General features: G+C 38.2%; 2 protein-coding genes across 2 annotated transcripts in view; both read left to right on the top strand.

Moving 5' to 3' along the window:
• The first annotated feature begins 3,468 nt into the window (after nucleotides 1-3,468).
• LOC148969645 (myosin-7-like) lies at nucleotides 3,469-4,273 on the top strand. The gene is made up of 4 exons (XM_089125431.1): nucleotides 3,469-3,675; nucleotides 3,759-3,902; nucleotides 3,982-4,138; nucleotides 4,221-4,273. Exons 1-4 carry the CDS (start codon nucleotides 3,475-3,477, stop codon nucleotides 4,271-4,273), a joined length of 555 nt encoding a protein of 184 aa, XP_088981557.1. The 5' UTR covers nucleotides 3,469-3,474.
• Nucleotides 4,274-4,347: 74 nt separating this feature from the next.
• LOC120467725 (uncharacterized) overlaps nucleotides 4,348-26,333 on the top strand; it is a 28,540-nt gene continuing 6,554 nt past the window's right edge. Inside the window, exons 1-48 of the mRNA XM_089125432.1 lie at nucleotides 4,348-4,450; nucleotides 4,818-4,910; nucleotides 4,995-5,058; nucleotides 5,148-5,246; nucleotides 5,330-5,433; nucleotides 5,871-6,009; nucleotides 6,098-6,216; nucleotides 6,375-6,524; nucleotides 6,626-6,796; nucleotides 6,910-7,219; nucleotides 7,305-7,384; nucleotides 7,464-7,669; nucleotides 7,828-7,951; nucleotides 8,043-8,179; nucleotides 8,287-8,542; nucleotides 8,633-8,875; nucleotides 8,957-9,133; nucleotides 9,227-9,372; nucleotides 9,763-9,853; nucleotides 9,937-10,326; nucleotides 10,415-10,541; nucleotides 10,630-10,748; nucleotides 10,838-11,034; nucleotides 11,188-11,371; nucleotides 11,596-11,761; nucleotides 11,841-11,965; nucleotides 12,174-12,482; nucleotides 12,577-12,780; nucleotides 12,871-13,167; nucleotides 13,267-13,371; nucleotides 13,505-13,600; nucleotides 13,688-13,822; nucleotides 21,672-21,869; nucleotides 21,949-22,092; nucleotides 22,172-22,328; nucleotides 22,412-22,439; nucleotides 22,541-22,649; nucleotides 22,997-23,089; nucleotides 23,179-23,242; nucleotides 23,332-23,430; nucleotides 23,514-23,617; nucleotides 24,028-24,166; nucleotides 24,263-24,381; nucleotides 24,531-24,680; nucleotides 24,781-24,951; nucleotides 25,036-25,345; nucleotides 25,433-25,512; nucleotides 25,592-25,797. Of these exons, the coding sequence (XP_088981558.1) occupies nucleotides 4,439-4,450; nucleotides 4,818-4,910; nucleotides 4,995-5,058; nucleotides 5,148-5,246; nucleotides 5,330-5,433; nucleotides 5,871-6,009; nucleotides 6,098-6,216; nucleotides 6,375-6,524; nucleotides 6,626-6,796; nucleotides 6,910-7,219; nucleotides 7,305-7,384; nucleotides 7,464-7,669; nucleotides 7,828-7,951; nucleotides 8,043-8,179; nucleotides 8,287-8,542; nucleotides 8,633-8,875; nucleotides 8,957-9,133; nucleotides 9,227-9,372; nucleotides 9,763-9,853; nucleotides 9,937-10,326; nucleotides 10,415-10,541; nucleotides 10,630-10,748; nucleotides 10,838-11,034; nucleotides 11,188-11,371; nucleotides 11,596-11,761; nucleotides 11,841-11,965; nucleotides 12,174-12,482; nucleotides 12,577-12,780; nucleotides 12,871-13,167; nucleotides 13,267-13,371; nucleotides 13,505-13,600; nucleotides 13,688-13,822; nucleotides 21,672-21,869; nucleotides 21,949-22,092; nucleotides 22,172-22,328; nucleotides 22,412-22,439; nucleotides 22,541-22,649; nucleotides 22,997-23,089; nucleotides 23,179-23,242; nucleotides 23,332-23,430; nucleotides 23,514-23,617; nucleotides 24,028-24,166; nucleotides 24,263-24,381; nucleotides 24,531-24,680; nucleotides 24,781-24,951; nucleotides 25,036-25,345; nucleotides 25,433-25,512; nucleotides 25,592-25,797 (7,346 nt within the window). The 5' untranslated portion in view covers nucleotides 4,348-4,438. The remainder of the gene's footprint in view (nucleotides 4,451-4,817; nucleotides 4,911-4,994; nucleotides 5,059-5,147; nucleotides 5,247-5,329; nucleotides 5,434-5,870; nucleotides 6,010-6,097; nucleotides 6,217-6,374; nucleotides 6,525-6,625; nucleotides 6,797-6,909; nucleotides 7,220-7,304; nucleotides 7,385-7,463; nucleotides 7,670-7,827; nucleotides 7,952-8,042; nucleotides 8,180-8,286; nucleotides 8,543-8,632; nucleotides 8,876-8,956; nucleotides 9,134-9,226; nucleotides 9,373-9,762; nucleotides 9,854-9,936; nucleotides 10,327-10,414; nucleotides 10,542-10,629; nucleotides 10,749-10,837; nucleotides 11,035-11,187; nucleotides 11,372-11,595; nucleotides 11,762-11,840; nucleotides 11,966-12,173; nucleotides 12,483-12,576; nucleotides 12,781-12,870; nucleotides 13,168-13,266; nucleotides 13,372-13,504; nucleotides 13,601-13,687; nucleotides 13,823-21,671; nucleotides 21,870-21,948; nucleotides 22,093-22,171; nucleotides 22,329-22,411; nucleotides 22,440-22,540; nucleotides 22,650-22,996; nucleotides 23,090-23,178; nucleotides 23,243-23,331; nucleotides 23,431-23,513; nucleotides 23,618-24,027; nucleotides 24,167-24,262; nucleotides 24,382-24,530; nucleotides 24,681-24,780; nucleotides 24,952-25,035; nucleotides 25,346-25,432; nucleotides 25,513-25,591; nucleotides 25,798-26,333) is intronic.

Below are 26,333 nucleotides of genomic sequence, written 5' to 3' on the forward strand. Positions count from 1 at the left end.
TCATCCTCTTTTGTCTTTTTTTTAACACATTGCAATATCTCAACATGATCCTGAACACAACAGTAAATCAGTTGCCTGAAAGTACTCTATGTGCCACAGATTAGGCTGTCTAGTCTAAGATCTGGTTGAAACTAAACTCTATATGTTATTAAAATTGGCATTTGAAGTAGGGTCAACCATACAAAGAAACCAATTTTATGTTTACCAGTTTTACCAAACTAATACAAACCACATAATGTAGGTCACATTGTAAGCCACTGACTATTACACTGTATGTTTTAACACAGATCATCCTCAGGGAATAAAATGAAATTAAGGCATTATGATTTGAAGTGCATTGTATCTATTTTAATGCCTTGATCAAAGCCATTAAATTTAAAAAAAAAATGTAAAATGCAGGGGAAAATTAAAGTACCATTTAATCATAGCCTACATAGACTATTACATCTCTATGGTGAAAGTGAATTATGATTTGAATTACAGTCAATATAAATTATGATTGTGAGCAGCCATCATCGTTAGTCCAAGAATTTACAGTTCAGCCCAATTCAGGAGAATCTTTTTCTCATCAATTATGTTGGTATTACGGCCGAGAGGTCCCGGGTTCAGATCCCGGACGAGCCCCCATTTGTTACGGCCGACTCATGGCCGCAAAACAATATAGGAAACCAACACGAGCGATCAATATAACCAACGTAGTTTATTGAATAAATCTAGGGGTTTCACAAAGTGCAATAAATGCTGTTAAGCCATTAGGAGTCTTCCGAAGTGCCGACAGTCGTCCAAATCCAGCTATCACCAAGAGCACAAGAGACGAACAGTGGATGATGTCATTTCCCCGTATGCGCTTCCCTCTATGCATGACACCGGAACCTATATCTCCACCTCCTAATTTGAATCAGATGTTCCTCATCTCCACCACGACCTACCAAACAAGAAATAAAAACAAAACAAAACACACCCCCCATAATAGTTGGCAATATATTCATTCTAAACCTAAAGAAACCTCCACAATTCTGTGAAGCTGCAATAGTCAGTCACCGCCACTTGAGAGCACCACTACCATTAAATATCATATAAAGCATACAGTACTTGCTCGGTGTCCATGCAAAGCAGGATGAGGCAAGTTGTCACAACGTTTAATTTCTTTAACTCAGTGTAGGTTTTATTCACAATTTTCACATAGTCTTCAAAAATCTATTTCTAACATTTCCATTGGTATTGCTCAGGAAAAACATTAACTGGTTAACCTTTAGCTACACATTACAATAGGGTTTAATTTGTTAATGCATTAAGATTTAAATACACTACTTTCATTGTTAACTTGCTTGGAATGTTTGAAAAAAAAATTACATGCAGAAATTAACATTAATCTATGCTGCAAAACCATTGTTTGTTGTTAGATCATGTTAGCAAATGCATAAAGAAATGCATTGATGAACTTACCGTAACCTTACTGTAAAGTGTTACTAATTACACTAACAGTAACAAATGAAAAAAGACTGTATGTGAGAGAGTATAACATGTGATAACTCTCTCAATATTGATATGGATAATATTACATTACTAAATAATATTATATATACTAAAAAAATAATATTACTAAGAATTGCACCTACTCTAGCTTTTAAATAAACATTTTGGTAGCAAACGCAGCTAAATGGTCTGAAGCAGAAGTAGAGACACAATGGAATCCTATTTAGCCCAACAGATGCGAGACCATTCTAGTGCACCCAGTGACAAAAGAAAGCTAAAGGATTACAAAAGGATTACAATCTTTATTAGAAATAAGGTTGCCCCCATTTCTTCCATTCTTGCTCCTGAGATTTGATAGACAAGGGTAAAAAGACAGCTGAGAATGAGGCTCTGTAAAGGATGAGGGGCCTAGAATAGATTGCCCAATTGCTAAGTCTAAGTAAGGTGCGTTTTGACAAGAGGTCAAGGCAGGTTAGAAACCTCACAAAAGGTCTTAAATGATGGCTCACACGGCTGCCCAAAAAAAATCAATGCTATAGAGCTGACAATACATTAACGGTGTTTAGAAACAGATCTGGGGCTAAGACAGTTAGTCTGATATGCTTGCCATGTTCTATCTGTTAAGAAGGAATAATTATAAGCATCTTCGTTTTAACTGATGCACAGAAAAAGTAACACTGATGTAATGTATTCAGAATATACTAACTTCTGTAAACATTCAAATTACAATTTGTATACTACAGAATACTTTGATGGATTTGTTTTGTGAATTTTTGTAAAGCTGGAAAATCTTTTTCAAGAATGAATGGGGTGAACATGGATGAACATGAATGGAAGCTGTTGTTAATATAATGACTGCAAATGAACTTAATACAACCTGTAAAACTAAGATGAAGGATATAGCATTGGAAAATCAAGAAAGGTCAAAGCACCAAACAATAACAAGCAAGAGTTGCAGCTGTCTCTGAATTAAGCGAGAACAAAAGGTCACAATTGCAGATCTTCATTGTTCCCATTACAGCTGTCTACTGACAATTTTAATCTTCCGTGACAGCCGTCTTGCTTGCATTGTTACCTTGTTTTCATCCTTTAGCACAAAGATAAACCTGTGGAATTCCCAGTGCATGCCTGTCTCTCTTTGAGGACAGAAAAGCTGGAATATAACTGTCCAATATGCAATTTAATTTAAAAAGGATTATGTGAAAGTTCAACATTTTAGATAGAAGAGTCTCTATGATGCTTTACGTACATGAAAAACAGACATGTTGTGAATCTGGCCTATGAAACTAACTACAAAATATGAAAGTGAAGTTGTATTTCAGTATAAAAAACTTAGTAAAGACCTCATATCTATAAAAAAAAATAACAACATTGTGATCTTAGATCCTTTCTGGTCTTTTGCACTAATGCCACAAACCACATGCTAAACTATTATGACTCATCTAATCTTTAGCGCTATCATCACACACCACATGCTAAACTACTATGACTCACACAAATATTTTTTCAGGCACCCCAAAAGAGCTACACACACAAGTGACTAGGATAATGACCAAATACAGATGGTCAACGTCACACTCATTGTTCCCTATATAAAGAGATAAGTTACAGCACAATATTGCAAGCTCACATCATTGTGCCATCTAAAGGTAAGAGCACACATCATTTAGATTAAATTGTTTATGAGGACTGAACAATAGAATAAGAGGACTTCTCAATAATGATGTTTCTTTTTTATTGAAAGGACTTGGACAGTTTTGGATTTCATCTGGTAAGACATGCTTATATAAATTTTAACAGGTGTGTGTGCATGTGCATGTGTATGCATTTATGTTTATGCAATATTTTCTTTTTGAATACAATAATTATTGAGAAATATTGTACATTTTTATATTCATAAATAATTATATTTAATTCATATTTATATATATTTTTAATTGTAAACCGGTTGTAAAAGTTCAGAGAATTTTGTCATCTATTTCTCAGTCTGATTGAAAGATGGGGGATGCTGTGATGGCAGAGTTCGGGCCAGCCGCCCCGTTCTTACGAAAGTCAGACAGGGAGCGTCTGGAGGCCCAAACTCGCCCCTTCGACATGAAGAAAGAATGCTTTGTGCCCGACCCTGCGGTTGAGTATGTCAAAGCCTCCATCACCAGTAGAGACGGTGACAAAGTCACTGTTGACACTGAATTCGGGAAGGTAAGATTTGATCTCTGCAGTGTTGTAGATTGTAGACAGAAGTAGCGAGTGACTGTCAAAACATTTTTGTGTGTTATCCACAGACAGTCACTGTGAAGGAGGTTGATGTTCACCCCCAGAACCCGCCAAAGTTTGATAAAATTGAGGACATGGCGATGTTCACCTTCCTGCACGAGCCCGCTGTGCTGTTTAACCTCAAAGAGCGTTACGCAGCCTGGATGATCTACGTGAGTCGAGTCTTAAAACACTCACATGTTCTCTTTATCTTGCATGAGCAGATCTAAACCTTCTGTGAATCTCTCACAGACCTACTCTGGGCTCTTCTGTGTCACTGTGAACCCCTACAAGTGGCTGCCAGTGTACAATCAGGAAGTTGTGAATGCATATAGAGGAAAGAAACGAACTGAGGCCCCTCCACACATCTTCTCCATCTCAGACAATGCCTACCAGTACATGCTGTCAGGTGATGATCTGACTTCTTATTTTTTGGGATTTTTGAAATGAAATTTCAAATTGTAAGTTTCTTATGTTTCATTTTCTCACAGACAGAGAAAACCAGTCTGTTCTGATCACGTATGTAATGCATATTATGCCGTAGCATAATATTCCTCCTTTCACTAATATTTTCTTTCAATGCTGTATTTGAATTACTGTTTTTATCCTAAGTGGAGAATCCGGTGCTGGAAAGACTGTGAACACTAAAAGAGTGATCCAGTACTTTGCGAGCATTGCAGCAGCAACAACCGGCAAGAAGGATCAATCAATGGAGAAAAAGGTGCTTAAATACCCAAAAATGGCTCATCATGGAAGAATGAAAATACCTACTATATGGCATTTACAAAATAATTACTAAATTAAAGATGTCTTCAAAATTGGAGTTAAATATTATTAAACATTGGAGTCAAAAATTGTCATAATTTATTACTCCCTTACTTGGACAATATTGCAATGCATTTACAGGTAACAAACAACATGTTTGTCCCAATTATATTTCTAAATAATTTGATGGATGTGACTTAGGTTCTCTAAGGATTATTATTATTATTACAAGACTACATAGCGTATGAAAATGTGCATGGCAGTTAACTGAAAAGAAGGTACATCAAATGTTTACACACCTATTGTTAAAATATGATTCTCAGGGTACTCTGGAGGATCAAATCATCCAGTGTAATCCTGCTCTGGAGGCTTTCGGTAATGCCAAGACCATCAGAAATGACAACTCCTCCAGATTTGTAAGTTGGGTTTTTACATTGGTGTTGTGATTCTATATTGGTTTTTTCATGATATGTTATATGAGCGTGTTGCATTATTCACAGGGTAAATTCATCCGCATCCACTTTGGCCACAGTGGAAAGTTATCTTCTGCTGACATTGAGACGTGTAAGTACTGCCCAACATTATTCCAACAAATCACACATTGATTAAATGTATAACTGTTTTAATATTCATCTATTCATCAATTCATTTAGATCTGCTGGAGAAGTCTCGTGTCACTTTTCAGCTCAAGGCTGAGAGAGACTACCACATCTTCTATCAGATTCTGTCCCAGAGAAGACCAGAACTGCTGGGTAAAATTACCCATCATATCTATTAATATTGCCATCTCTAATTAGAAGAGTCTTTTCTGATCTATGTTGCCATTTCTCCATAGAGATGCTGCTCATCACCAACAACCCCTATGACTACGCCTTCATCTCCCAAGGAGAAACACAAGTGGCTTCAATTAATGACGGTGACGAGCTGATGGCCACTGATGTGGGTGTTTGTTAAAACATAGGCAGTTCACAATACAAGACACCAAATATTATAAAATATTATAAGAAATAGTCCATGAAGCATTTGCAATTTAGTTACCATTAGCACTTTTGACAACCTGTATGACTATATTTTTGGTGTAAAACATAAATTGATAATCTCTTGGCTGATTTCCATACTTTAAAAGCCTATAGTGATCAGGGGCTGTCAATAAGTATTAAAAAGTACCATAAAAGATCCACAAAACTTTCACCAACATGCAATACTTTTGTGTTGGACATAAGGAATTAAGTCATACGGGTATAGAACAACTTGAAAGAAAATTGATTCTCTCGGCCAGTCTATTCTTTAAAAAGAAAGACTACTAATGCACTAGTCAAAATTAGAATATGAAACATTTGCCATGATATTTTAAATGCTCTGTTCATTTGTTGTAGGAAGCGTTCGATGTGTTGGGCTTCACCCATGAGGAAAAGAACAGCATCTACAAGCTGACTGGTTCCGTCATGCACTTTGGCAACATGAAGTTCAAACAGAAGCAAAGAGAGGAACAGGCCGAGGCTGATGGGACTGAGGGTCAGTATAACTCAGAAAAATGAAATCAGTAGAACTTGGAAACATGTTGTATATAGAGTCATAACTCTGTATTCTTTTTAACATGTAGAAGCTGACAAAATCTCATATCTGATGGGCCTAAATTCAGCTGACCTGATCAAGGGTTTGCTCCACCCAAGAGTCAAAGTAGGAAACGAGTGGGTCACCAAGGGACAGAGTGTCCAGCAGGTAATGAATGAAAATAATAATCTAATGGACATTTACAATTTTCAACATCATAAGTTCACTTTCAAAGACATACAAACAAAATCTTTCATGTATCTGAAAAATCGCTTTCTATTTTGCAATGTGACAAATTCTGCAAAATTCTATATTTTCTTTATTAGGTGTACTACTCTATTGGTGCTCTGGCAAAGTCAGTGTATGAGAAGATGTTTCTTTGGATGGTTGTAAGAATCAACCAATCCCTGGCCACCAAACAGCCTCGCCAGTACTTCATTGGTGTGCTGGACATTGCTGGATTTGAGATCTTTGATGTAAGTGGAAATCAACAGATTTTTTTTTTATTCAAGAACAAATTCAACAAGAAGTACAATCTGTTTGACCATTGTGATTATACGTTATATTCCACCTGCAGTCCAACACCTTTGAGCAGCTGTGCATCAACTTCACTAATGAGAAGTTGCAGCAGTTCTTCAACCACCACATGTTTGTGCTGGAGCAAGAGGAATACAAGAAGGAGGGCATTGAGTGGGTTTTTATTGACTTTGGCATGGACTTGCAGGCTTGTATTGAGCTTATTGAAAAGGTGGGTATATATCATGTTGATGATTACACTGTGAGGGGAAAAATCACATTTTTTGATTTTAACTCTTGTGGTAAATTGATATATTGACTGCCACGATCTACAATTCATTTTAGCCCATGGGTATCATGTCCATCCTTGAAGAGGAGTGCATGTTTCCCAAAGCCAGTGATGCTACATTTAAAGCTAAGCTTTATGACAATCACTTGGGGAAAACTCCAAACTTCCAGAAGCCCAGGATTGTCAAGGGTAAACCAGAGGCTCATTTTGCCCTCGTTCACTATGCTGGTACTGTGGACTACAACATTTCAAACTGGCTGGTAAAGAACAAAGACCCTCTCAATGAGACGGTTGTAGGGTTTTTCCAGAAGTCAACTCTTAAGCTGTTGTCCATTCTGTTTGCTAATTACGCTACTGATGACTCAGGTAAGTACACACTGACGTGTGTCATGAAAATATAATAGGCACTACTTTTACGGTTTAATAATAACAAAAAATATTTATTTCACAGCTACAGATTCTGGAGGAAAGGCTGCCAAAGGCAGCAAAAAGAAGGGTTCTTCCTTCCAGACGGTGTCAGCCCTTCATAGGGTATGAAATATTAAAACACGGCTTTATCTCACACGGTTTTATTGCATTTAAATCTGAATCATTTGTGGTCTAACAACAGGAGAACTTGAACAAGCTGATGACCAACTTGAGGTCAACTCACCCTCACTTTGTGCGCTGCCTCATCCCCAATGAGACCAAGACTCCTGGGGCGATGGAGAATCCTCTGGTCATGCACCAGCTGCGCTGTAACGGTGTGCTGGAGGGCATCAGGATCTGCAGGAAGGGATTCCCCAACAGGGTCCTGTATGGAGATTTCAAACAACGGTTAGTATGAAGGCAAATTGCTTTCATTTCTTACATAATTATTTAATGTATGACTCCAAATTTAATTGTACCTTGTTTAACTTTAATGTAAGCATTTGCTAGAAATAAAATAAAATAAATATAGAAATAATTGTTAATGTGTGTTGCTTTTTTGGTAGATACCGCATCCTAAATCCTGCTGCTATCCCTGAGGGACAGTTCATTGATAACAAGAAGGGTTCAGAAAAACTTCTGGGCTCTCTGGACATCGATCACAACCAGTACAAGTTAGGGCATACTAAGGTATTATTATATTGACATTAACTTTTTAACCATTAATCAAAACCACGTTTCCATTGTCATCCTGTTTGATGCAAAAAATGTTTCTATTCAGGTATTTTTTAAGGCTGGTCTTCTGGGAACTCTTGAAGAGATGCGAGATGACCGTCTTGCACTTATTATAACTGGAATTCAGTCCATGTCTCGTGGTTTTCTATCAAGAGATGAGTTCAAGAAAATTGTGGAAAGAAGGTTTGATTCTAGCTCTTTGATCTTTAATGTATTTTCCAAGTTACATTTTATAATTTAAGACATAAATTTTAATTTTATTAATTTTAGTTATTTTTTAATATCTACAGAGACTCTCTGTTGGTGATTCAGTGGAACGTACGTGCTTTCATGGGTGTCAAGAATTGGCCCTGGATGAAGCTCTACTTTAAGATCAAGCCTCTGTTGAAAAGTGCAGAGACTGAGAAAGAAATGGCCAACATGAAGGAGGAATTCACCAAGTTGAAGGAGGCTTATGCCAAATCTGAAGCCCGCAGAAAGGAGCTTGAGGAAAAGATGGTTTCTCTTATCCAAGAGAAGAACGACCTGCAGCTATTAGCACAGTCTGTAAGTTCACATGAGACTACAACTCTGGACTTTTCACAAGTCACAAAACAAAAAAAAAGTTTTCAATTATTATTATTTTCATGTTGATAGGAGCAAGATAATCTTACAGATGCTGAGGAGAGATGTGAGGGTCTGATCAAGAGCAAGATCCAGCTTGAGGCCAAAGTCAAAGAAATGGCTGAAAGACTGGAGGATGAAGAGGAAATGAATGCTGAGCTGACTGCAAAGAAACGAAAACTGGAGGATGAATGCTCTGAGCTCAAGAAGGACATTGATGATCTTGAGCTCACTCTGGCCAAAGTGGAGAAAGAGAAACATGCCACTGAGAACAAGGTCAGTTTTTAGCACTGAACCTGTTAGTGATGTTAGAATTGTATGTTAAGTGTCTGTTGATGCAATAACACATTTCTACAGGTTAAAAACATGATAGAAGAGATGGCAGCTTTGGATGAAATCATCGCTAAGCTGACCAAGGAGAAGAAAGCTCTTCAGGAGGCCCATCAGCAAACGCTGGATGACCTCCAGAGTGAGGAAGACAAAGTCAACACACTCACCAAAGCCAAAGCCAAGCTGGAGCAACAAGTGGATGATGTAAGAGTCAGAAAACACAACACTAGAATTAAAATGAGAAACATTTAAAGTAATTACACAATTATTTTTATATTTGTTTTGCATGATATTTAGCTTGAAGGTTCTTTAGAACAAGAAAAGAAAATCCGCATGGATCTTGAGAGAGCTAAAAGAAAGCTTGAGGGGGACTTGAAGTTGACTCAAGAGAATGTGATGGATTTGGAAAATGACAAGCAGCAGACGGAGGAGCGGATAAAGAAGTAATATATTTTATAAAATATACAAACCAATTTTAATATTAAAAGATATTTGGTAACACTTTACAATAGGTTCCAGTTTACTTTAGTTAACATGAACTAATAATGAAATGTACTTCTAAGCATGTATTAATCTTACTTGATGTAAATTTAAACATTCACTAACAAATTATTAAGCTTCATTGCAGACACAAGCTAACAATGAAAAGTTTTCTTTTTATCAATAAATCTCAACAAAGTTTAATAGATACTGTAACAAATGTTTTGTTAATTGTTAAGTTAATGTTGTTTAATGCATTATCTAACATTAACTAATGGAACCTTAATGTAAAGTGTTGCCAGATATTTTTAATGTGAAATTGTATGTAATCATTCATCCTGTTTACTTGGCAGAAAAGACTTTGAAATAAGCCAGCTCAATAGCAAGATTGAAGACGGACAAGCTTTGGAGTCCCAACTCCAGAAAAAACTGAAAGAGTTGCAGGTAAACTTTGTATGTTTTAATAAGATAGAAAGTTGGATTGTTAGAAAATTTAACCTTAATTGTTAATTTATGCACATTACTAGGCCAGAATTGAAGAGCTTGAGGAAGAGCTGGAGGCCGAGAGAGCAGCCCGTGCCAAAGTTGAGAAACAGAGAGCTGATCTATCCAGAGAATTGGAGGAGATCAGTGAGAGGTTGGAGGAGGCTGGTGGAGCCACTGTTTCTCAGATTGAGATGAACAAGAAACGTGAAGCTGAGTTCCAGAAACTGCGCAGAGACCTTGAAGAGTCCACTCTGCATCATGAGTCCACTGCGGCTACACTGAGGAAGAAACATGCAGACAGTGTGGCTGATCTGGGGGAGCAGATTGACAACCTCCAGAGAGTGAAGCAGAAGCTGGAGAAAGAGAAGAGTGAACTCAAACTGGAACTGGACGATGTGGTCTCCAGCATGGAGCAGCTTGCAAAGGCAAAGGTGAGTGAGAGAAATTATACTTAGAGTCTATAAATTATGTTTTGTCAGTGAAAGTAAGCAAACAAATATGATACAATTTATCCTCAAGACAAACCTGGAGAAAATGTGCAGGACTCTGGAAGACCAGATGAGTGAGTACAGAACCAAGGCTGAGGAAGGTCAGCGCACAATCAATGATTTTGCATTGCAAAAATCCAAGCTGCAAACTGAAAATGGTAAGAACACAAAATAGTGTGTTATGTTACCAATTGTACCAAAACGATACTTAGGAAAAAGTCAATATTTTTTAATGTTGCATTTTAGGTGAACTTGCCAGACAGTTTGAGGAGAAAAACTCCCTGGTGACTCAGTTAACCAGAGGCAAACAATCCAACACTCAACAAATTGAAGACCTCAAGAGACAGCTCGAAGAAGAAGTCAAGGTTTTCAAAATCTCATTCAATGTCTAAAAATTTAGCTAAAATCCACTATTGTAATAAACAACTGGCCCCAAACATTTGCTTGGCTTTAGGCTAAGAATGCCCTGGCCCATGCAGTTCAGTCTGCTCGTCATGATGCTGATCTGCTGAGGGAGCAATATGAGGAGGAGCAAGAAGCCAAGGCTGAGCTACAGCGTGGTATGTCCAAGGCAAACTCTGAAGTGGCTCAGTGGAGAACCAAGTATGAAACTGATGCCATCCAGAGGACTGAGGAGCTGGAGGAAGCCAAGTAAGACACAAATAACAATTAAAAGTTTTGTTTTTAGTGATTAGACACTTTTCTAAAATGTATGCTAAAGTTTGTGGCCTATAACACATTTAAATACAGTTTAATGAATAATGCTTCTGATGTTCACCATATTTTGTAATTTGATTACTACAGGAAAAAGCTGACTCAGCGTCTGCAAGATGCAGAAGAAGCTGTGGAAGCTGTCAATGCTAAATGCTCCTCTCTGGAGAAGACCAAGCACAGGCTGCAGAATGAGATTGAAGATCTCATGGTGGATGTGGAGAGATCCAATGCTGCTGCTGCTGCTCTGGACAAGAAGCAAAGAAACTTTGATAAAGTAAGGAGAGAAAGTACATTTTGTCATTAGCTGGAAAAATCAGCCATGAAAAATGTTACAATATAAAATATCAAGTAGCATCGAAAATGTTCAATGTTACATTGATAGTAAAAGCAACTTTCTAACTATGGATTGGCACAAGTACTTTAGGGTATATTCGTTACCACTAAATCATTTGACCAAAACGTCTCATTGGTTATTTTGACCTTGTTAAATTTAACCAGGTCCTGGCTGAGTGGAAGCAGAAGTATGAGGAGTCCCAAACGGAACTGGAAAGTGCCCAAAAAGAAGCTAGATCTCTGAGCACTGAACTCTTTAAATTGAAAAACTCGTATGAGGAGTCATTGGACCACCTGGAGAGCATGAAGAGGGAGAACAAGAATCTCCAAGGTAAGAGTGGTTTTTCAATTCAAAACCATTACTTTAATTGCTTGTATTTATGAGATCGTACATTATTTCTATTGCCCAGAGGAAATTTCTGACCTCACTGAGCAACTTGGTGAGAGTGGGAAGAATATTCATGAGCTGGAGAAACTACGAAAACAACTGGAGCAAGAGAAACAAGAGATACAAACTGCTCTCGAAGAGGCTGAGGTAAAAGAACAACCATTTACCCCAAAGTTCTTGTTCATTTGAGAACTCCTTGATTTAAATCAATCTTTAGTTTAAAGCAATTGATCATTCCAGATTATTTTAAGGGAGGTCAACTCCCACCCCCCCAAAAAAAACAAAAACAACAACACATGGCTAAACAAAAACGTTAAATCTCAATTATAACAAACACCCATTTTACTCTTCATAGGGTTCCCTTGAACACGAGGAAGGCAAGATACTTAGAGCTCAGCTGGAGTTCAATCAGGTCAAAGCTGATATTGAACGTAAGCTGACAGAGAAAGATGAAGAGATGGAGCAAACCAAGAGGAACTTGCAGAGAATGGTGGATACCCTGCAAAGCTCACTGGAATCAGAGACTCGCAGCAGGAATGAAGCTCTCAGACTGAAGAAGAAGATGGAGGGAGACCTCAATGAGATGGAGATTCAGCTCAGCCAGGCTAACAGACAGGCATCAGAAGCCCAGAAGCAACTCAAGGGTCTTCATGGACATCTCAAAGTATGACAAATCTTCAAATCAAGATGTTATGATGCTCTGGTTAGATCCAACATAGTTCTTCAGTCTTTTTATTTGTAAAATTTGTACTTTACAGGATGCCCAACTGCAACTAGATGAAGCTCTTCGTAGTAATGATGATCTCAAAGAGAACATCGCCATTGTGGAGAGACGCAACAATCTGCAGCAGGCTGAACTGGATGAGCTGAGATCCCTGGTGGAACAAACTGAGAGAGGAAGGAAACTGGCTGAGCAGGAACTGCTGGATGTCAGTGAGAGAGTTCAGCTCCTACATTCTCAGGTATGACACATCTGTACTAATACTATGCAAAATAAATCCTCTTAGTAAACAATGTTATCAAAAGACAATGTCAACATTGTCCATGTTCAGAACACCAGTCTGCTGAATCAGAAGAAGAAGCTGGAGGGGGATAATACTCAGCTTCAGACTGAGGTTGAGGAGGCAGTGCAGGAGAACAGGAATGCCGAGGAAAAAGCCAAGAAGGCCATCACTGATGCTGCCATGATGGCAGAGGAGCTGAAGAAGGAGCAGGACACCAGTGCTCATCTGGAGCGCATGAAGAAGAACATGGACCAGACCATCAAGGACCTGCAGCACCGTCTGGATGAGGCTGAGCAGATCGCCATGAAGGGAGGCAAGAAGCAGGTCCAGAAACTGGAGGCCAGGGTAAGCTGCTGATGTTTTTAGGAACAAGTACAGTTTTCTGCTAAATGCTTTATTTTAACTTAACATTGTTTTGTACTAAAATTGTGACACAACTGTTAGGTGAGAGAGCTGGAAAGTGAGGTGGAGATAGAACAGAGAAAGGCCAGTGACTCCATCAAGGGGATTCGTAAATATGAGAGACGTATCAAGGAGCTCACCTACCAGGTAGGAAAAATGTTGCCTAATAAAGAATTTCCCCCTGATTAATTTGATCATGTTATTTATTTAAAAAACAAAGTGCTGTCTTGGAGTATTTAACTGTATATTGTATATACTAAAACATTTTTGCTTTGCATAGACTGAGGAAGACCGTAAGAATCTGGCTCGCCTGCAGGATCTGGTGGACAAACTCCAGCTGAAGGTCAAATCCTACAAGAGATCTGTTGAGGATGCGGTGAGTATTTCCCCCAGTGGTGCCATCAAATGATACGACTTCTGTAATTGTATCTTTAGATTTTCACAAATGATGTTTAATCTTTAGGAAGAACAAGCTAATGCCAATCTGGGCAAGTTCCGTAAGATACAGCATGAGCTGGATGAGGCAGAGGAGAGGGCGGATATTGCTGAATCTCAGGTCAACAAGCTGAGAGCCAAGAGCCGTGATACTGGATCCAAGGTAAGAGTAGGCAATTAAAATAAGTGATTTTGGTCACAAAAATAAAAATCTCAGAAAAGCCACAAATAAATAGTCATAGTTAAGTCGACTGGATAGTTCAACTCTATATCTCCACTTTTTAGGTTGTGTTCACATTTGGCATGTTTGGTTTGATTAAAACGAACCCTGGTGCGATTGCTCTGTTAGTGCGGTTAATTTAAATAAGTGTGAATGCTACCATTCGAACCCTGGTGTGCATCAAACAAGCGGGCCGAGACCGCTGAAAAGATGGGTCTTGGTCCGATTCCAAACAAACTCTGGTAGGGTTCGAACGAACTATGAATGCAACACAGACCAAAGGCAAGTAAACAAACCAACAATAGGAAGATAAGAACCTAAAAAGGACAGAATCCTGACACATAAATGTTTTTTCTTGTTATAGTTGTGATGCTGCCATCACAGTTCGGTAAAGGCATCAGAACTGTCTCCTAGCAGCAGATCTTCGTTTGTGTAGCAGATCTTCCGCTGTTCTGACTCCATTTGAAACACATTTTATAAGCTCTACACAAATTGTCAGCTGGTCAAAATACCATCATATTGTAGGCTATTCAATATACAACGAGCGCATTTGCTCAGCACACAGCATTGTTTTGAATGTTCGCTCCGTTCGTCACAGAATAGGCAACACAAGATAACAGCCGACCAATCAGGTTGTGCACATATCCCTATGCCTTTAGGTTCTGTATCTTTAGGTTTGGAGTTAAAAATGCCCATCTGAATGCTAATGCTAAGAACTAAATGTTTTTTTTTTGTTTTTTTATGGTCCGGACCAAAAGAACCAAGCAAACCGAACTAGCGTGAACACACCCTTAGTGACTTTATGATATGATTAGCAAGAAGTTTCAAGAACTTCACTTGATGAAATGCATTTTACTATTTAACAAGTGTGGCAATTGAAAAAACAAACAAACATCCATATCGATTAGCGGTGTAGAGTTTAAGCCATTTTCAACGGGATCAGCTTACCTTTAACATTTTTTCCTTTTTCTTCCAAACAGAAGGGGGCCGACGAAGAGTGAAAATATTAGATGGGTCTCTCTAAACATTGATTGCTGTGACAATCTCTTCTGTAGTTCTGTAGAATAAACCAGACATGAAAATGAATACCTCATCCTCTTCTTTTAAACAATCTAGACATTGCAATATCTCAACATGATCCTGAACACAACAGTAAATCAGTTGCCTGAATGTCCTCTATGTGCCACAGGTTGTCTAGTTTAAGATCTTATTCAAACTCAAAATGTTTTTAAATTGTCATTTGAAGTAAGGTCAACCATACAAAGATACAGGGTGTTTACTAGTTTTACCAAACTAATACAAACCAGGTAATGCAGCTAAAGCTGTAAGCCACTGACAATTATGATGTATGTTTTCCAGCAGCACTTTGCCCATAGAGGGCGCCGACCTGCCTGCCTTTTTTTTTAATAATGTCTTTTTTACTTTAGAATGTGTTCTCTCCAGAATGATATTTGCATGCACTTTCAACGTCGTTACGTTTATCACGTTGGTGTAGTAGTAGCCAATAGGCTGCCTTCTCTGGGCTCTAGCTCACTTAGCCCTACAGTGCTGGAATTTAAGCCAATGGTTCCCTGGTTGATACGCAAAAAAGGCTAAAAGTATTATTACACTGTATTCAGCACAAACTCTGCTACAATAATATGTCAGTAGTGCGTATGTAAAATTTTTTAGTTTTGAGATAATGACGTTTATGCGTGGTTAGTGAAAAAAAATTGTCACTGAAATAAGGTCATAAAACCCATACTGAGAATAACTAAGCCTTATTTATATATCATGCTGTGTTTAGTATCAAAGATAAAAACAATCTCATTTCTCACAACTCAATCTCATTTTATAACATTTTAGTCTGGTACCAGTTTAACTAGTAGCTACAATGTAAAGTAGGCTATATACAACCATAAGATGTCTTACCTTAAAAACTTCCAAACTCGACGAAAAGCAGAGTCGCTGATTCTTTGTTTAGAGGTGATGAGGGTGGTAACAGCTGTGCGTTCCTCCGCGTGGATCATTTGAATTTGAACAGCTCGCGCGCGCGTGTGTGGGCGTGATCGCATGAGCGCTAATCAGCTCGGACTGGAGAAACTAAACATGTCGTTGCTTTCATACGGATGAACTTCAAATTGAGAGAGAAGGGAGAAGGCGCATCATGTTTATTTTCTTTATTTTACAAAAAACAACATTTTGTTTTTATTATTAGTGTACACAAATAAAAGTAGACATTTAACAGTTTTGATTGATGTATAACACTTGACTGTATCACAAAAATCAACAGTTATTTGAGTCTCTATTGCACTGATAAGAAAAAAAGAGAGACAATCACGTCGGTGTGATTTTCGACCCCAGGGGGTTAATTTCATCATGTGTGTAGGCTACTTCTAACATGTTTGGTTGGTAGAATAAATATGTTTTAAATTCAAATCATGATCGTCTTCCGTGTCTGAAATGGATGTATTCTTCAGTCTATAAGGTAACAATAATATAATAAAATAACTTTTGAATTAAGTTTAACAAAATTTTAATAAAAGAATAACATTTTGGTTTAGTCTATACTACTAGGTACTTATACTATATTGACTGGGTTAAAATAGAGTTGCATTACTAAAAAGATACTCAAATACAATTGACTAAAGTCAATTGACTTTTCATTGACTAAAACTAGACTATGTCTTTTGTCGACTAAAACTAGACTAAAATGTCATCAGTTGTTGTAGACTAAAATTAGACTAGACTAAAAAGAATATGAATCCTTACCTTTAAAATATGTATGATAAAATGTAATTTTAAAAATATACTTTTTAAAAAGAAAGATTACACTTGAAATATTATTAAAATTGCAACTATTTTAGAGGATACATATTCCAAAACTTTATGAAAGTACAGTATGAAATTTAACTATTTAATTAACTGTTTACCTTGGATATTATAGAATTTGCATGCATACAAAAATTTGTGGAAAAAGACAATTTTTTTCAAAAACGTTTCCAACTCTAACTTTGAACCAATTCTATAGAATACACACACACACATCCATCCATCTTCTTCTGTTTATCCGGGGCCGGGTCGCGGGGGCAGCGGTCTAAGCAGAGATGCCCAGACTTCCCTCTCCCTAGACACTTCCTCCAGCTCTTCGAGGGGGACACCGAGGCGTTCCCAGGCCCGCTGGGAGACATAGTTTCTCAAGTGTGTCCTAAGTCTTCCGAGGGGTCTCCTCTCCCGGAACATCTTCCCGGGAGGGCGTCTAGGAGGCATCCGGAACAGATGCCCGAGCCACCTCAGCTGACCCCTCTCGATGTGAAGGAGCAGCGGCTCTACTCTGAGCTCCTCCTGAGTGACCGAGCTTCTCACCCTATCTCTAAGGGATCGCCCAGCCACCCTGCGGAGAAAGCTCATTTCGGCCGCCTGTATCTGGGATCTTGTCCTTTCAGCCATGACCCAAAGCTCATGACCATAGGTGAGAGTAGGAATGTAGATAGACCGGTAAATCGAGAGCTTTGCCTTACGGCTCAGCTCGTTCTTCACCACAACAGACCGGTACATTGACCGCATTACTGCAGAAGCTGCACCGATCCGTCTGTCAATCTCTCGTTCCATCCTTCCCTCACTCGTGAACAAACCCCTAAGATACTTAAACTCCTCCACTTGAGAAAGGATCTCTCCACCAACCTGAAGTGGGCAAGCCACCCTTTTTTTGACTGAGGACCATGGCCTCGGATTTGAAGGTGCTGATTTTCATTCCAGCCACTTCACACTCGGCTGCAAACCGTCACAGTACATGCTGAAGATCCTAGTCTGAAGAGGCCAACACAACAACATCATCCACAAAGAGCAGAGATGAAATCGTGTGGTCCCCAAACCTGACACCCTCCAGCCCCTGGCTGCGCCTAGAAGTACTGTCCATAAAAATTATGAACAGAACCGGCGACAAAGTGCAGCCCTGCCAGAGTCCAACATGCACTGGGAAGAAGTCTGACTTGCTGCAGGAAATGCGAACCTGCCGAAAGGCAGGAGCTTTGTTCTCACATAATATATATATACACACACACACACACACACACATATATATATATTCATTCTACAGAATTGGTTAAAAGTTCGATTTTGAAACAGCTTGATAATGCATAAACAAATGTATAAATGAACTGAGCCATATTGCAACGTGTTAGTAACTACTGAATTTGATCTTAATGTATGCATGTCAGTGTCTTTTATATTCACTTATAATTACACTATTCACCCTTTCATTACCCCTTAAACCACCCTTAAAAATACCCATACCACCAAATCTGTCCCTAATTTTACCTGTATCTACCTCAATAACAGCAAATGTGTTTTGGGTAGCACTTTTTTTTACAGTCCTTTTCTGCATGTACGTACTATTTATTTATTGTAGCAATTACAATAACTGGGTTACAACTAGGTTCTAACCCTGAACATTCACCTTAACCTAACCTTAACCCATGTAGTCACCATATATTATTATTGTTGGTTCTCACAAATTATGACCATGAGTTTAATTCAATATTTATGAAACATGGTATTTGAAACATTTTTCCTGTCAATTACAACACTGAGCAACTACAAATCAAAAAGAAAAAGCATTGCTTTGCATTACCTTCATCTGTGCTTCAGATATGAGTTGGATCTTCTCCTGCAGGGAGCACAGTGTTTGTGTGTGGGTGAGATAGAAAAAAACAGGGACAGAAGAGTGAGGGAAAAAAGTCATGCTAATTTGCCTAAAGGAAGCACATAATTTATTCTTATGGAGAAGAACCAAAGTCAGAAAGATAAAGAGGTACAGGATGCAAAGAGTAATACCTGTATTCTCTGATTCTCTGTCTCCATGATCCATCTGGCTCGAACAAGGGATAAAGAAGAAATGACAAGCAACTCAATCCAAGGAGCAAAAGCATCATGTGACGTCCGTTGGACACTTGTCCAAGTGAATCAAACAGACCCCCCTTAGTCTCCATTAATAGCCTCCTTAATGGTCATGGATACATAATGGGTCAAGTTATTGACCCTTTGGTGATCTGAGACGACAAAGGGCCTAAATAGCTGAGAATGAACTACATCCGTCTCAGTGAATAGGAATAGGAATGTTCCACCTCGTCATAGCAAGAGATGAACTTTTATATACCTAATGACCATTTTCCTTAGACATACAAGCAATGTGATACTTTGAGCCAATTGTTCAATGAGGTAGCCATAGCTTTTGAAAGTTCAAGGTGTTATAAGAGAAGGCATTAGGTCATGTAATAGGTCATGCAAGTGATGGATATCTATAGATGAGACATGTCCTACATACTATCTGATATCTTCTATCACAGAGGCACTCAAAGGAATTTAACAAGTTATCTTTGTATTCAAGGCTAAATTAAAAGAAACAATGCCACGTAAACAAGACAACTTGAAGGGTATGGCCCCCTCGGTCAGCTCTCTGAGGGACAGCAACAGACTGCAAGCACTTCAACAGACTCATTCAGTGCTTTGAAGCATATTGGAGCTGTTTTATTCTGGCTTTGGCAGAACATAAAGGCCATTTTTTGTAATAGCGCCATGCAACTCTAACAAAACATAGTTCATGTTTAAATCAACCATCTGTTTTCACGTTTTCAGTCCTTGAATCCAAGTACTGTACTTTCAAGAAGCGTTAGTTAAAGTTTTATTCATTTTTATTTTAATACATCAAGTTACAATAAATTAAAATAAGACATGGTGCCTGGGCTGGCAGTTTTTATTTTATTTTTTATTTTTACTTTTATTTCAGTTATTGTTCATTTCAAGAAATGAAAATGTTTATGGTTTTATTTATAGTTAACTTTAACCCCACTGTTTATCTCAATGAAACTATATAAAAAAAATAATATCTGCTGAGTCATTCTTTCATGACATGTGTCCTTGTCACTGTTGCGTTTAATCAATGTGCCGTTGTTTAATGCTTAAGAATTACACCTACTCCAGGTTGAAATAAAATTTTTAGTAGCAAAACTAGCTGCATGGTCTGAAACAGAAGACAGGAGGTAGAGACACAACGCATTCCTATTTAACACAACAGATGCAAGACCATTCTAGTGCACCCAGTGACAAAAGGAAGCTCCGATTACAATCTTTATTAGACATAAGGTTGCCCCCATTTCTTCCATTCTTGCTTTGCGTTTTGATAAACAAGGGTAAACAGACAGGTCAGAATGAGGCTTTGTAAAGTATGAAGGGCCTAGAATAGATTGCAAAGTGATAAGTCTAAGTAAGGTGCTTATTGAGAGAGTGCAGAACAACTGAGGGACGAGAGGTCATGACAAGTCAGAAACCTCACAAAAGGTCTTGAGTGATGCTCACACAGATCAACACCATAAACCATAGAGCTGTTTAGAAACAGATCTGGGGCTAAGACGATTAGTTTGACCTGCTCGCCATGTTCTTTCTGTTAAGAAGGAATAATTATAAGCATCTACATGGTAACTGATGCACAGAAAAAGTAACACTGATGTAAAGTATTCGGAATATATTAACTTTTGTAAACATACAAATTAGATTTTGTAACTTACAGAATCTTATTCTTGCATTTTTTTGCTAGAAAATCCTTTTGAAGAAAGAATGGGTTTGAACATGGATGAACATGAGTTGTCCATTTGAATGACTGCTAATGAACTTTGGGAAATCATGAAAGGTCAAAGCACCAAACAAGAACAAGCAAGAGTTGCAGCTGTCTCTTCATTAGGCGAGAACAAAAGGTTGCAAGTGCAGATATTCATTGTTGACGTTACAGCTGTCTACTGACAATTTTGCTGTTCTGTGATAGGTGTACTGTTCGTGAAACATTGTTACCTTGTCTTGATCCTTAAACGCAAAGATAAACCTGTGAAATTGCCAGTGCATGCCTGTCTCTCTTTGAGGACAGAAAATTGAATAGTTTAAGAAAAGCTCATAGTGCATTATTTCTGGAATCTAACTTTCAATTAAGCAATTTTTTTAAAAAAAGTAGTGTGTGGATATTCAACTATGGTTCAGATAGATTTTATATACAAGAGTGTCTACCATTATAATGCTTTACGAACTGAAAGAATTTAGACTATGAAACTAACTATAAAATATGAAAGTGGAGGTGTACATTTCAGTATGAAACACTTTAGTAAAGATCTGATATCTTTAAAAAAAAATAAGATATACATATGGTACAAAAATAGCATCATTGTGATTTAAATCCTTTTTGGTCGTGTTGCACTACCATTTCCACATGCCAAACTACTGTGACTCACACAAAGATTTTTTTCAGGCACCCAAAAAGAGCTACACACACACAATTGACCCGGACCAAATACAGATGGTCAACGTCACACTCATTGTGCCTCTATATAAAGAGATAAGTTACAGCACAATATTGCAAGCTCACATCATTGTGCCATCTAAAGGTAAGAGCACACATCATTTAGATTAAATTGTTCATGAGGACTGAACAATAGAATAAGATGATTTCTCAATAATGATGTTTCTTTTTTTATTGAAAGGACTTGGACTTTCTTGGGTTTGGATTTCATCTGGTAAGGCATGCTTTTATAACTTTTTGTCAACACAATGTGTACAGTATCTCTAATATTGTATGTTATAGTATATGTATGTTTTTTTTCTTTTTGAATGCAATAATTTTTGTTGAAACACCAATAAATGAAGAAATATTTTTTATTTATAAATATTAAAAATCTTATTGTTTTATTTTTACATTAGATCTTCTAATTGTAAACAAGTTTTACAAGTTCTAAGTATTTTTTCATCTATGCCTCAGTCTGATTGAAAGATGGTGGATGTGATGTCAGAATTCGGGCCAGCCGCCCCGTTCTTACGAAAGTCAGACAAGGAGCGTCTGGAGGCCCAAACTCGCCCCTTCGACATGAAGAAGGAATGCTTTGTGCCCGACCCTGCGGTTGAGTTCGTCAAAGCCTCCATCACCAGTAGAGACGGTGACAAAGTCACTGTTGACACTGAATTCGGGAAGGTAAGATCTGATCTCTGCAGTGTTGTAGATTGTAGACAGAAGTAGCGAGTGACTGTCAAAACATTTTTGTTATCCACAGACAGTCACTGTGAAGGAGATTGATGTTCACCCCCAGAATCCACCAAAGTTCGATAAAATTGAGGACATGGTGATGTTCACCTTCCTGCACGAGCCCGCAGTGCTGTTTAACCTCAAAGAGCGTTACGCAGCCTGGATGATCTACGTGAGTCGAGTCTTAAAACACTCACATGTTCTCTTTATCTTGCATGAGCAGATCTAAACCTTCTGTGAATCTCTCACAGACCTACTCTGGGCTCTTCTGTGTCACTGTGAACCCCTACAAGTTTTTGCCAGTGTACAACCAGGAAGTTGTGAATGCATATAGAGGAAAGAAACGAAATGAGGCCCCTCCACACATCTTCTCCATCTCAGACAATGCCTACCAGTACATGCTGTCAGGTGATGATCTGACTTGTACATTTTTTTGTTGATTTCTAATGCAATTTAAAATGCTAAGTTTCTTATGGTTCATTTTCTCACAGACAGAGAAAACCAGTCCGTCCTGATCACGTATGTAATTCATATTATGACGTACCAAAATACTCCTCCTTTTACCAATGTTTTCTATGCTGCATTTTATCAGCCATTTAATGAACTGTTTTTATTTTAAGCGGAGAATCCGGTGCTGGAAAGACTGTGAACACTAAAAAAGTAATCCAGTACTTTGCAAGCATTGCAGCAGCAACAACTGGCAAGAAGGATCCATCAATGGAGAAAAAGGTGCTTAATTTCCAAAAATAGCTTATTATGGATAAATAAACATATATCTTCTATATAACACAGCATACAAAAATGATTACTAAATAAATGGTCTTTGTTTCTTAAATATTGAAGTCAAAAATGATCATAATTTGATACTAACTTACCATACTGCAACGCATTAACACATAAACAAAAACATTTTTGTTTTCCAAATTAGTTTTCTACTGTGACTTAGGTCTTAGGGATTATTATTATTTTTATTATTATTACAAGACTACATAGCGTATGAAAATATGCATGGCAGTTAACTGAAAAGAAGGTACATCAAACATTTTACACACCTATTGTTAAAATATGATTCTCAGGGTACTCTGGAGGATCAAATCATCCAGTGTAATCCTGCTCTGGAGGCTTTCGGTAACGCCAAGACCATCAGAAATGATAACTCCTCCAGATTTGTAAGTTGGGTTTTTACATTGGTGTTGTTATTCTATATTGGTTTTCATGATATGTTATATGAGCGTGTTATGTATTGCTTTATTCACAGGGTAAATTTATCCGTATCCACTTTGGCCACAGTGGAAAGTTAGCTTCTGCTGACATTGAGACTTGTAAGTACTGCCCAACATCATTCCAACAAATCACACATTGATTAAATGTGTAACTGTTTTGATATTCATCTATTCATCAATTCATTTAGATCTGCTGGAGAAGTCTCGTGTCACTTTTCAGCTCAAGGCTGAGAGAGACTACCACATCTTCTATCAGATTCTGTCCCAGAGAAGACCAGAACTGCTGGGTAAAATTACCCATCATATCTATTAATATTGCCATCTCTAATTAGAAGAGTCTTTTCTGATCTATGTTGCCATTTCTCCATAGAGATGCTGCTTATCACCAACAACCCCTATGACTACGCCTTCATCTCCCAAGGAGAAACAAAAGTGGCATCTATTGATGATGGTGACGAGCTTCAAGCCACTGATGTGGGTGTTTGGTAAAACATAGGCCGTTTATAATACAAGAACAACACCTTTGACAACCCGTATGACTGCATTTCTGCTGTGGAACACCAATTGATAATGTCTTGACTGGTTTCCATACAATGAAACCATATAATGATCAGGGGCTGTCAATAAGTATGAAAAAGCACCATAAAAGGTCCACACAACTTGTTTTTCTGAAGCCATGTGTGTTAAGGAAAATAACCTTTGTTTTCAATTTTGTCTTCCACAGAAGAAATTAAGTCATACAGGTATAGAATGACTAGAAAGAGAATAACCGATTCTCTCGGCCAGTCTATTCTTTAAAAAGAAAGACTTCTAATGTTCTTGTCAAAAAGTAGAATATGAAACATTTGCCATGATATTTTAAATGCTCTGTACATTTGTTGCAGGAAGCGTTCGATGTGTTGGGCTTTACCCAGGAAGAGCAGAACAGCATCTACAAGCTGACTGGATCCGTCATGCACTTCGGCAACATGAAGTTCAAGCAGAAGCAAAGAGAGGAACAGGCCGAGGCTGATGGGACTGAGGGTCAGTATAACAGGAATCTCAGTTTCATAAAGGAAAGAAAAGTCTAAGATATGTTGTATATAGAGTCATAGCTCTGTATTCTTTTTTAACATGTAGAAGCTGACAAAATCTCATATCTGATGGGCCTAAATTCAGCTGACCTGATCAAGGGTTTGCTCCACCCAAGAGTCAAAGTAGGAAATGAGTGGGTCACCAAGGGACAGAGTGTCCAGCAGGTAATGAATGAAGATAATAATCTAAAGAGTTTTCAGCATCATTTTCAGCATCACTTTCCAAGACAAACAAAATCTTTCATGTATCTGAAAAATCGCTTTCTATTTTGCAATGTGACAAATTCTGCAAAATTCAATATTTTCTATATTAGGTGTACTACTCTATTGGTGCTCTGGGAAAGTCAGTGTACGAGAAGATGTTCCTCTGGATGGTTGTGAGAATCAACCAATCACTGGAAACCAAACAGCCTCGCCAGTACTTCATTGGTGTGCTGGACATTGCTGGATTTGAGATCTTTGATGTAAGCTGAAATCACCTGCTTATGTTTATTCATAGAACAAATTCAACAAGAAGTACAATCTGTTTGACCATTGTGATTATACAATATATTCCATCTGCAGTCCAACACCTTTGAGCAGCTGTGCATCAACTTCACTAATGAGAAGTTGCAGCAGTTCTTCAACCACCACATGTTTGTGCTGGAGCAAGAGGAATACAAGAAGGAGGGCATTGATTGGGTGTTTATTGACTTTGGCATGGACCTGCAGGCTTGCATTGAGCTTATTGAGAAGGTGGGAGAATACTATATTGACAATTATACTGTGAGGGTAAAAATCAAATTTTTCAGTCTTAACTCACTGTCACTGTCATTATAGCCCATGGGTATCATGTCCATCCTTGAAGAGGAGTGCATGTTCCCCAAAGCCAGTGATGCTACATTTAAAGCTAAGCTTTATGACAATCACTTGGGGAAAAATCCAAACTTCCAGAAGCCCAGGATTGTCAAGGGTAAACCAGAGGCTCATTTTGCCCTCGTTCACTATGCTGGTACTGTGGACTACAACATTTCAAACTGGCTGGTGAAAAACAAAGACCCGCTCAATGAGACGGTTGTAGGGTTTTTCCAGAAGTCAACTCTTAAGCTGTTGAGTGTTCTGTTTGCTAATTTTGCTACTGATGACTCAGGTAAATACACACTGACGTGTGTCATGTGAAAAGATAATATTTGTACTTTTTACTGTTTAATAATAACAAAAATCATTTATTTCACAGCTGCGGACTCTGGAGGAAAGGCTGCCAAAGGCAGCAAAAAGAAGGGTTCTTCCTTCCAGACGGTGTCAGCCCTTCATAGGGTAAGGAATATTACAACACTATATTGTCTCACAAGGTTTTATTGTATATTAATATAAATACTCTGTGGCCTACCAACAGGAGAACTTGAACAAGCTGATGACCAACTTGAGGTCAACTCACCCTCACTTTGTGCGCTGCCTCATCCCCAATGAGAGCAAAACTCCTGGGGCGATGGAGAATCCTCTGGTCATGCACCAGCTGCGCTGTAACGGTGTGCTGGAGGGCATCAGGATCTGCAGGAAGGGATTCCCCAACAGGATCCTGTATGGAGATTTCAAACAACGGTTAGTATGAAGGCAAGGCAAGGCAAGTTTATTTATATAGGACATCTCATACAATGGTAATTCAAAGTGCTTTACATAGGAAAGAAATTAAAATAATCAGAAACTATAACACCTGAATCACTAAATTCGGGGCTCCCCTGTTTAAATGGAAGAGTCAAAGAACTTCGGTTCGTGAGACACACTAATAGCAGCTCCCTGCTTCATAGTGACCCTCCTACCCATCAATAGGGTGGAGTATTCTAACACCTTCCGCCTCTGATGGCTTCCAGTGTACCTCCAACCCCTTAATGGAGTGGAATTTTCACCAACCGTCTGCTTTCGGTAATACACCAGCCTGCATCCAAGAACCTGGTGTCCCACACTCAAGTCTGAGTGTGAGCGTAAATATCTCTCTCTTCACTCTCTCTCTTCCCAATTTTCTCAACACTTCCAAGCAGACAGCCCTTACCAAAAATTAAAAAAATTAACCAAAAATAAAAGTTTACAGTTAATAAAAAGATGATACAGAGATAACATGAAATGCAATCAGTAGGACG

The sequence above is a fragment of the Pimephales promelas genome, chromosome 22, assembly GCF_988280905.1.
Source record: "Pimephales promelas chromosome 22, fPimPro1.hap1.1, whole genome shotgun sequence".
Classification (NCBI taxonomy): domain Eukaryota; kingdom Metazoa; phylum Chordata; class Actinopteri; order Cypriniformes; family Leuciscidae; genus Pimephales; species Pimephales promelas.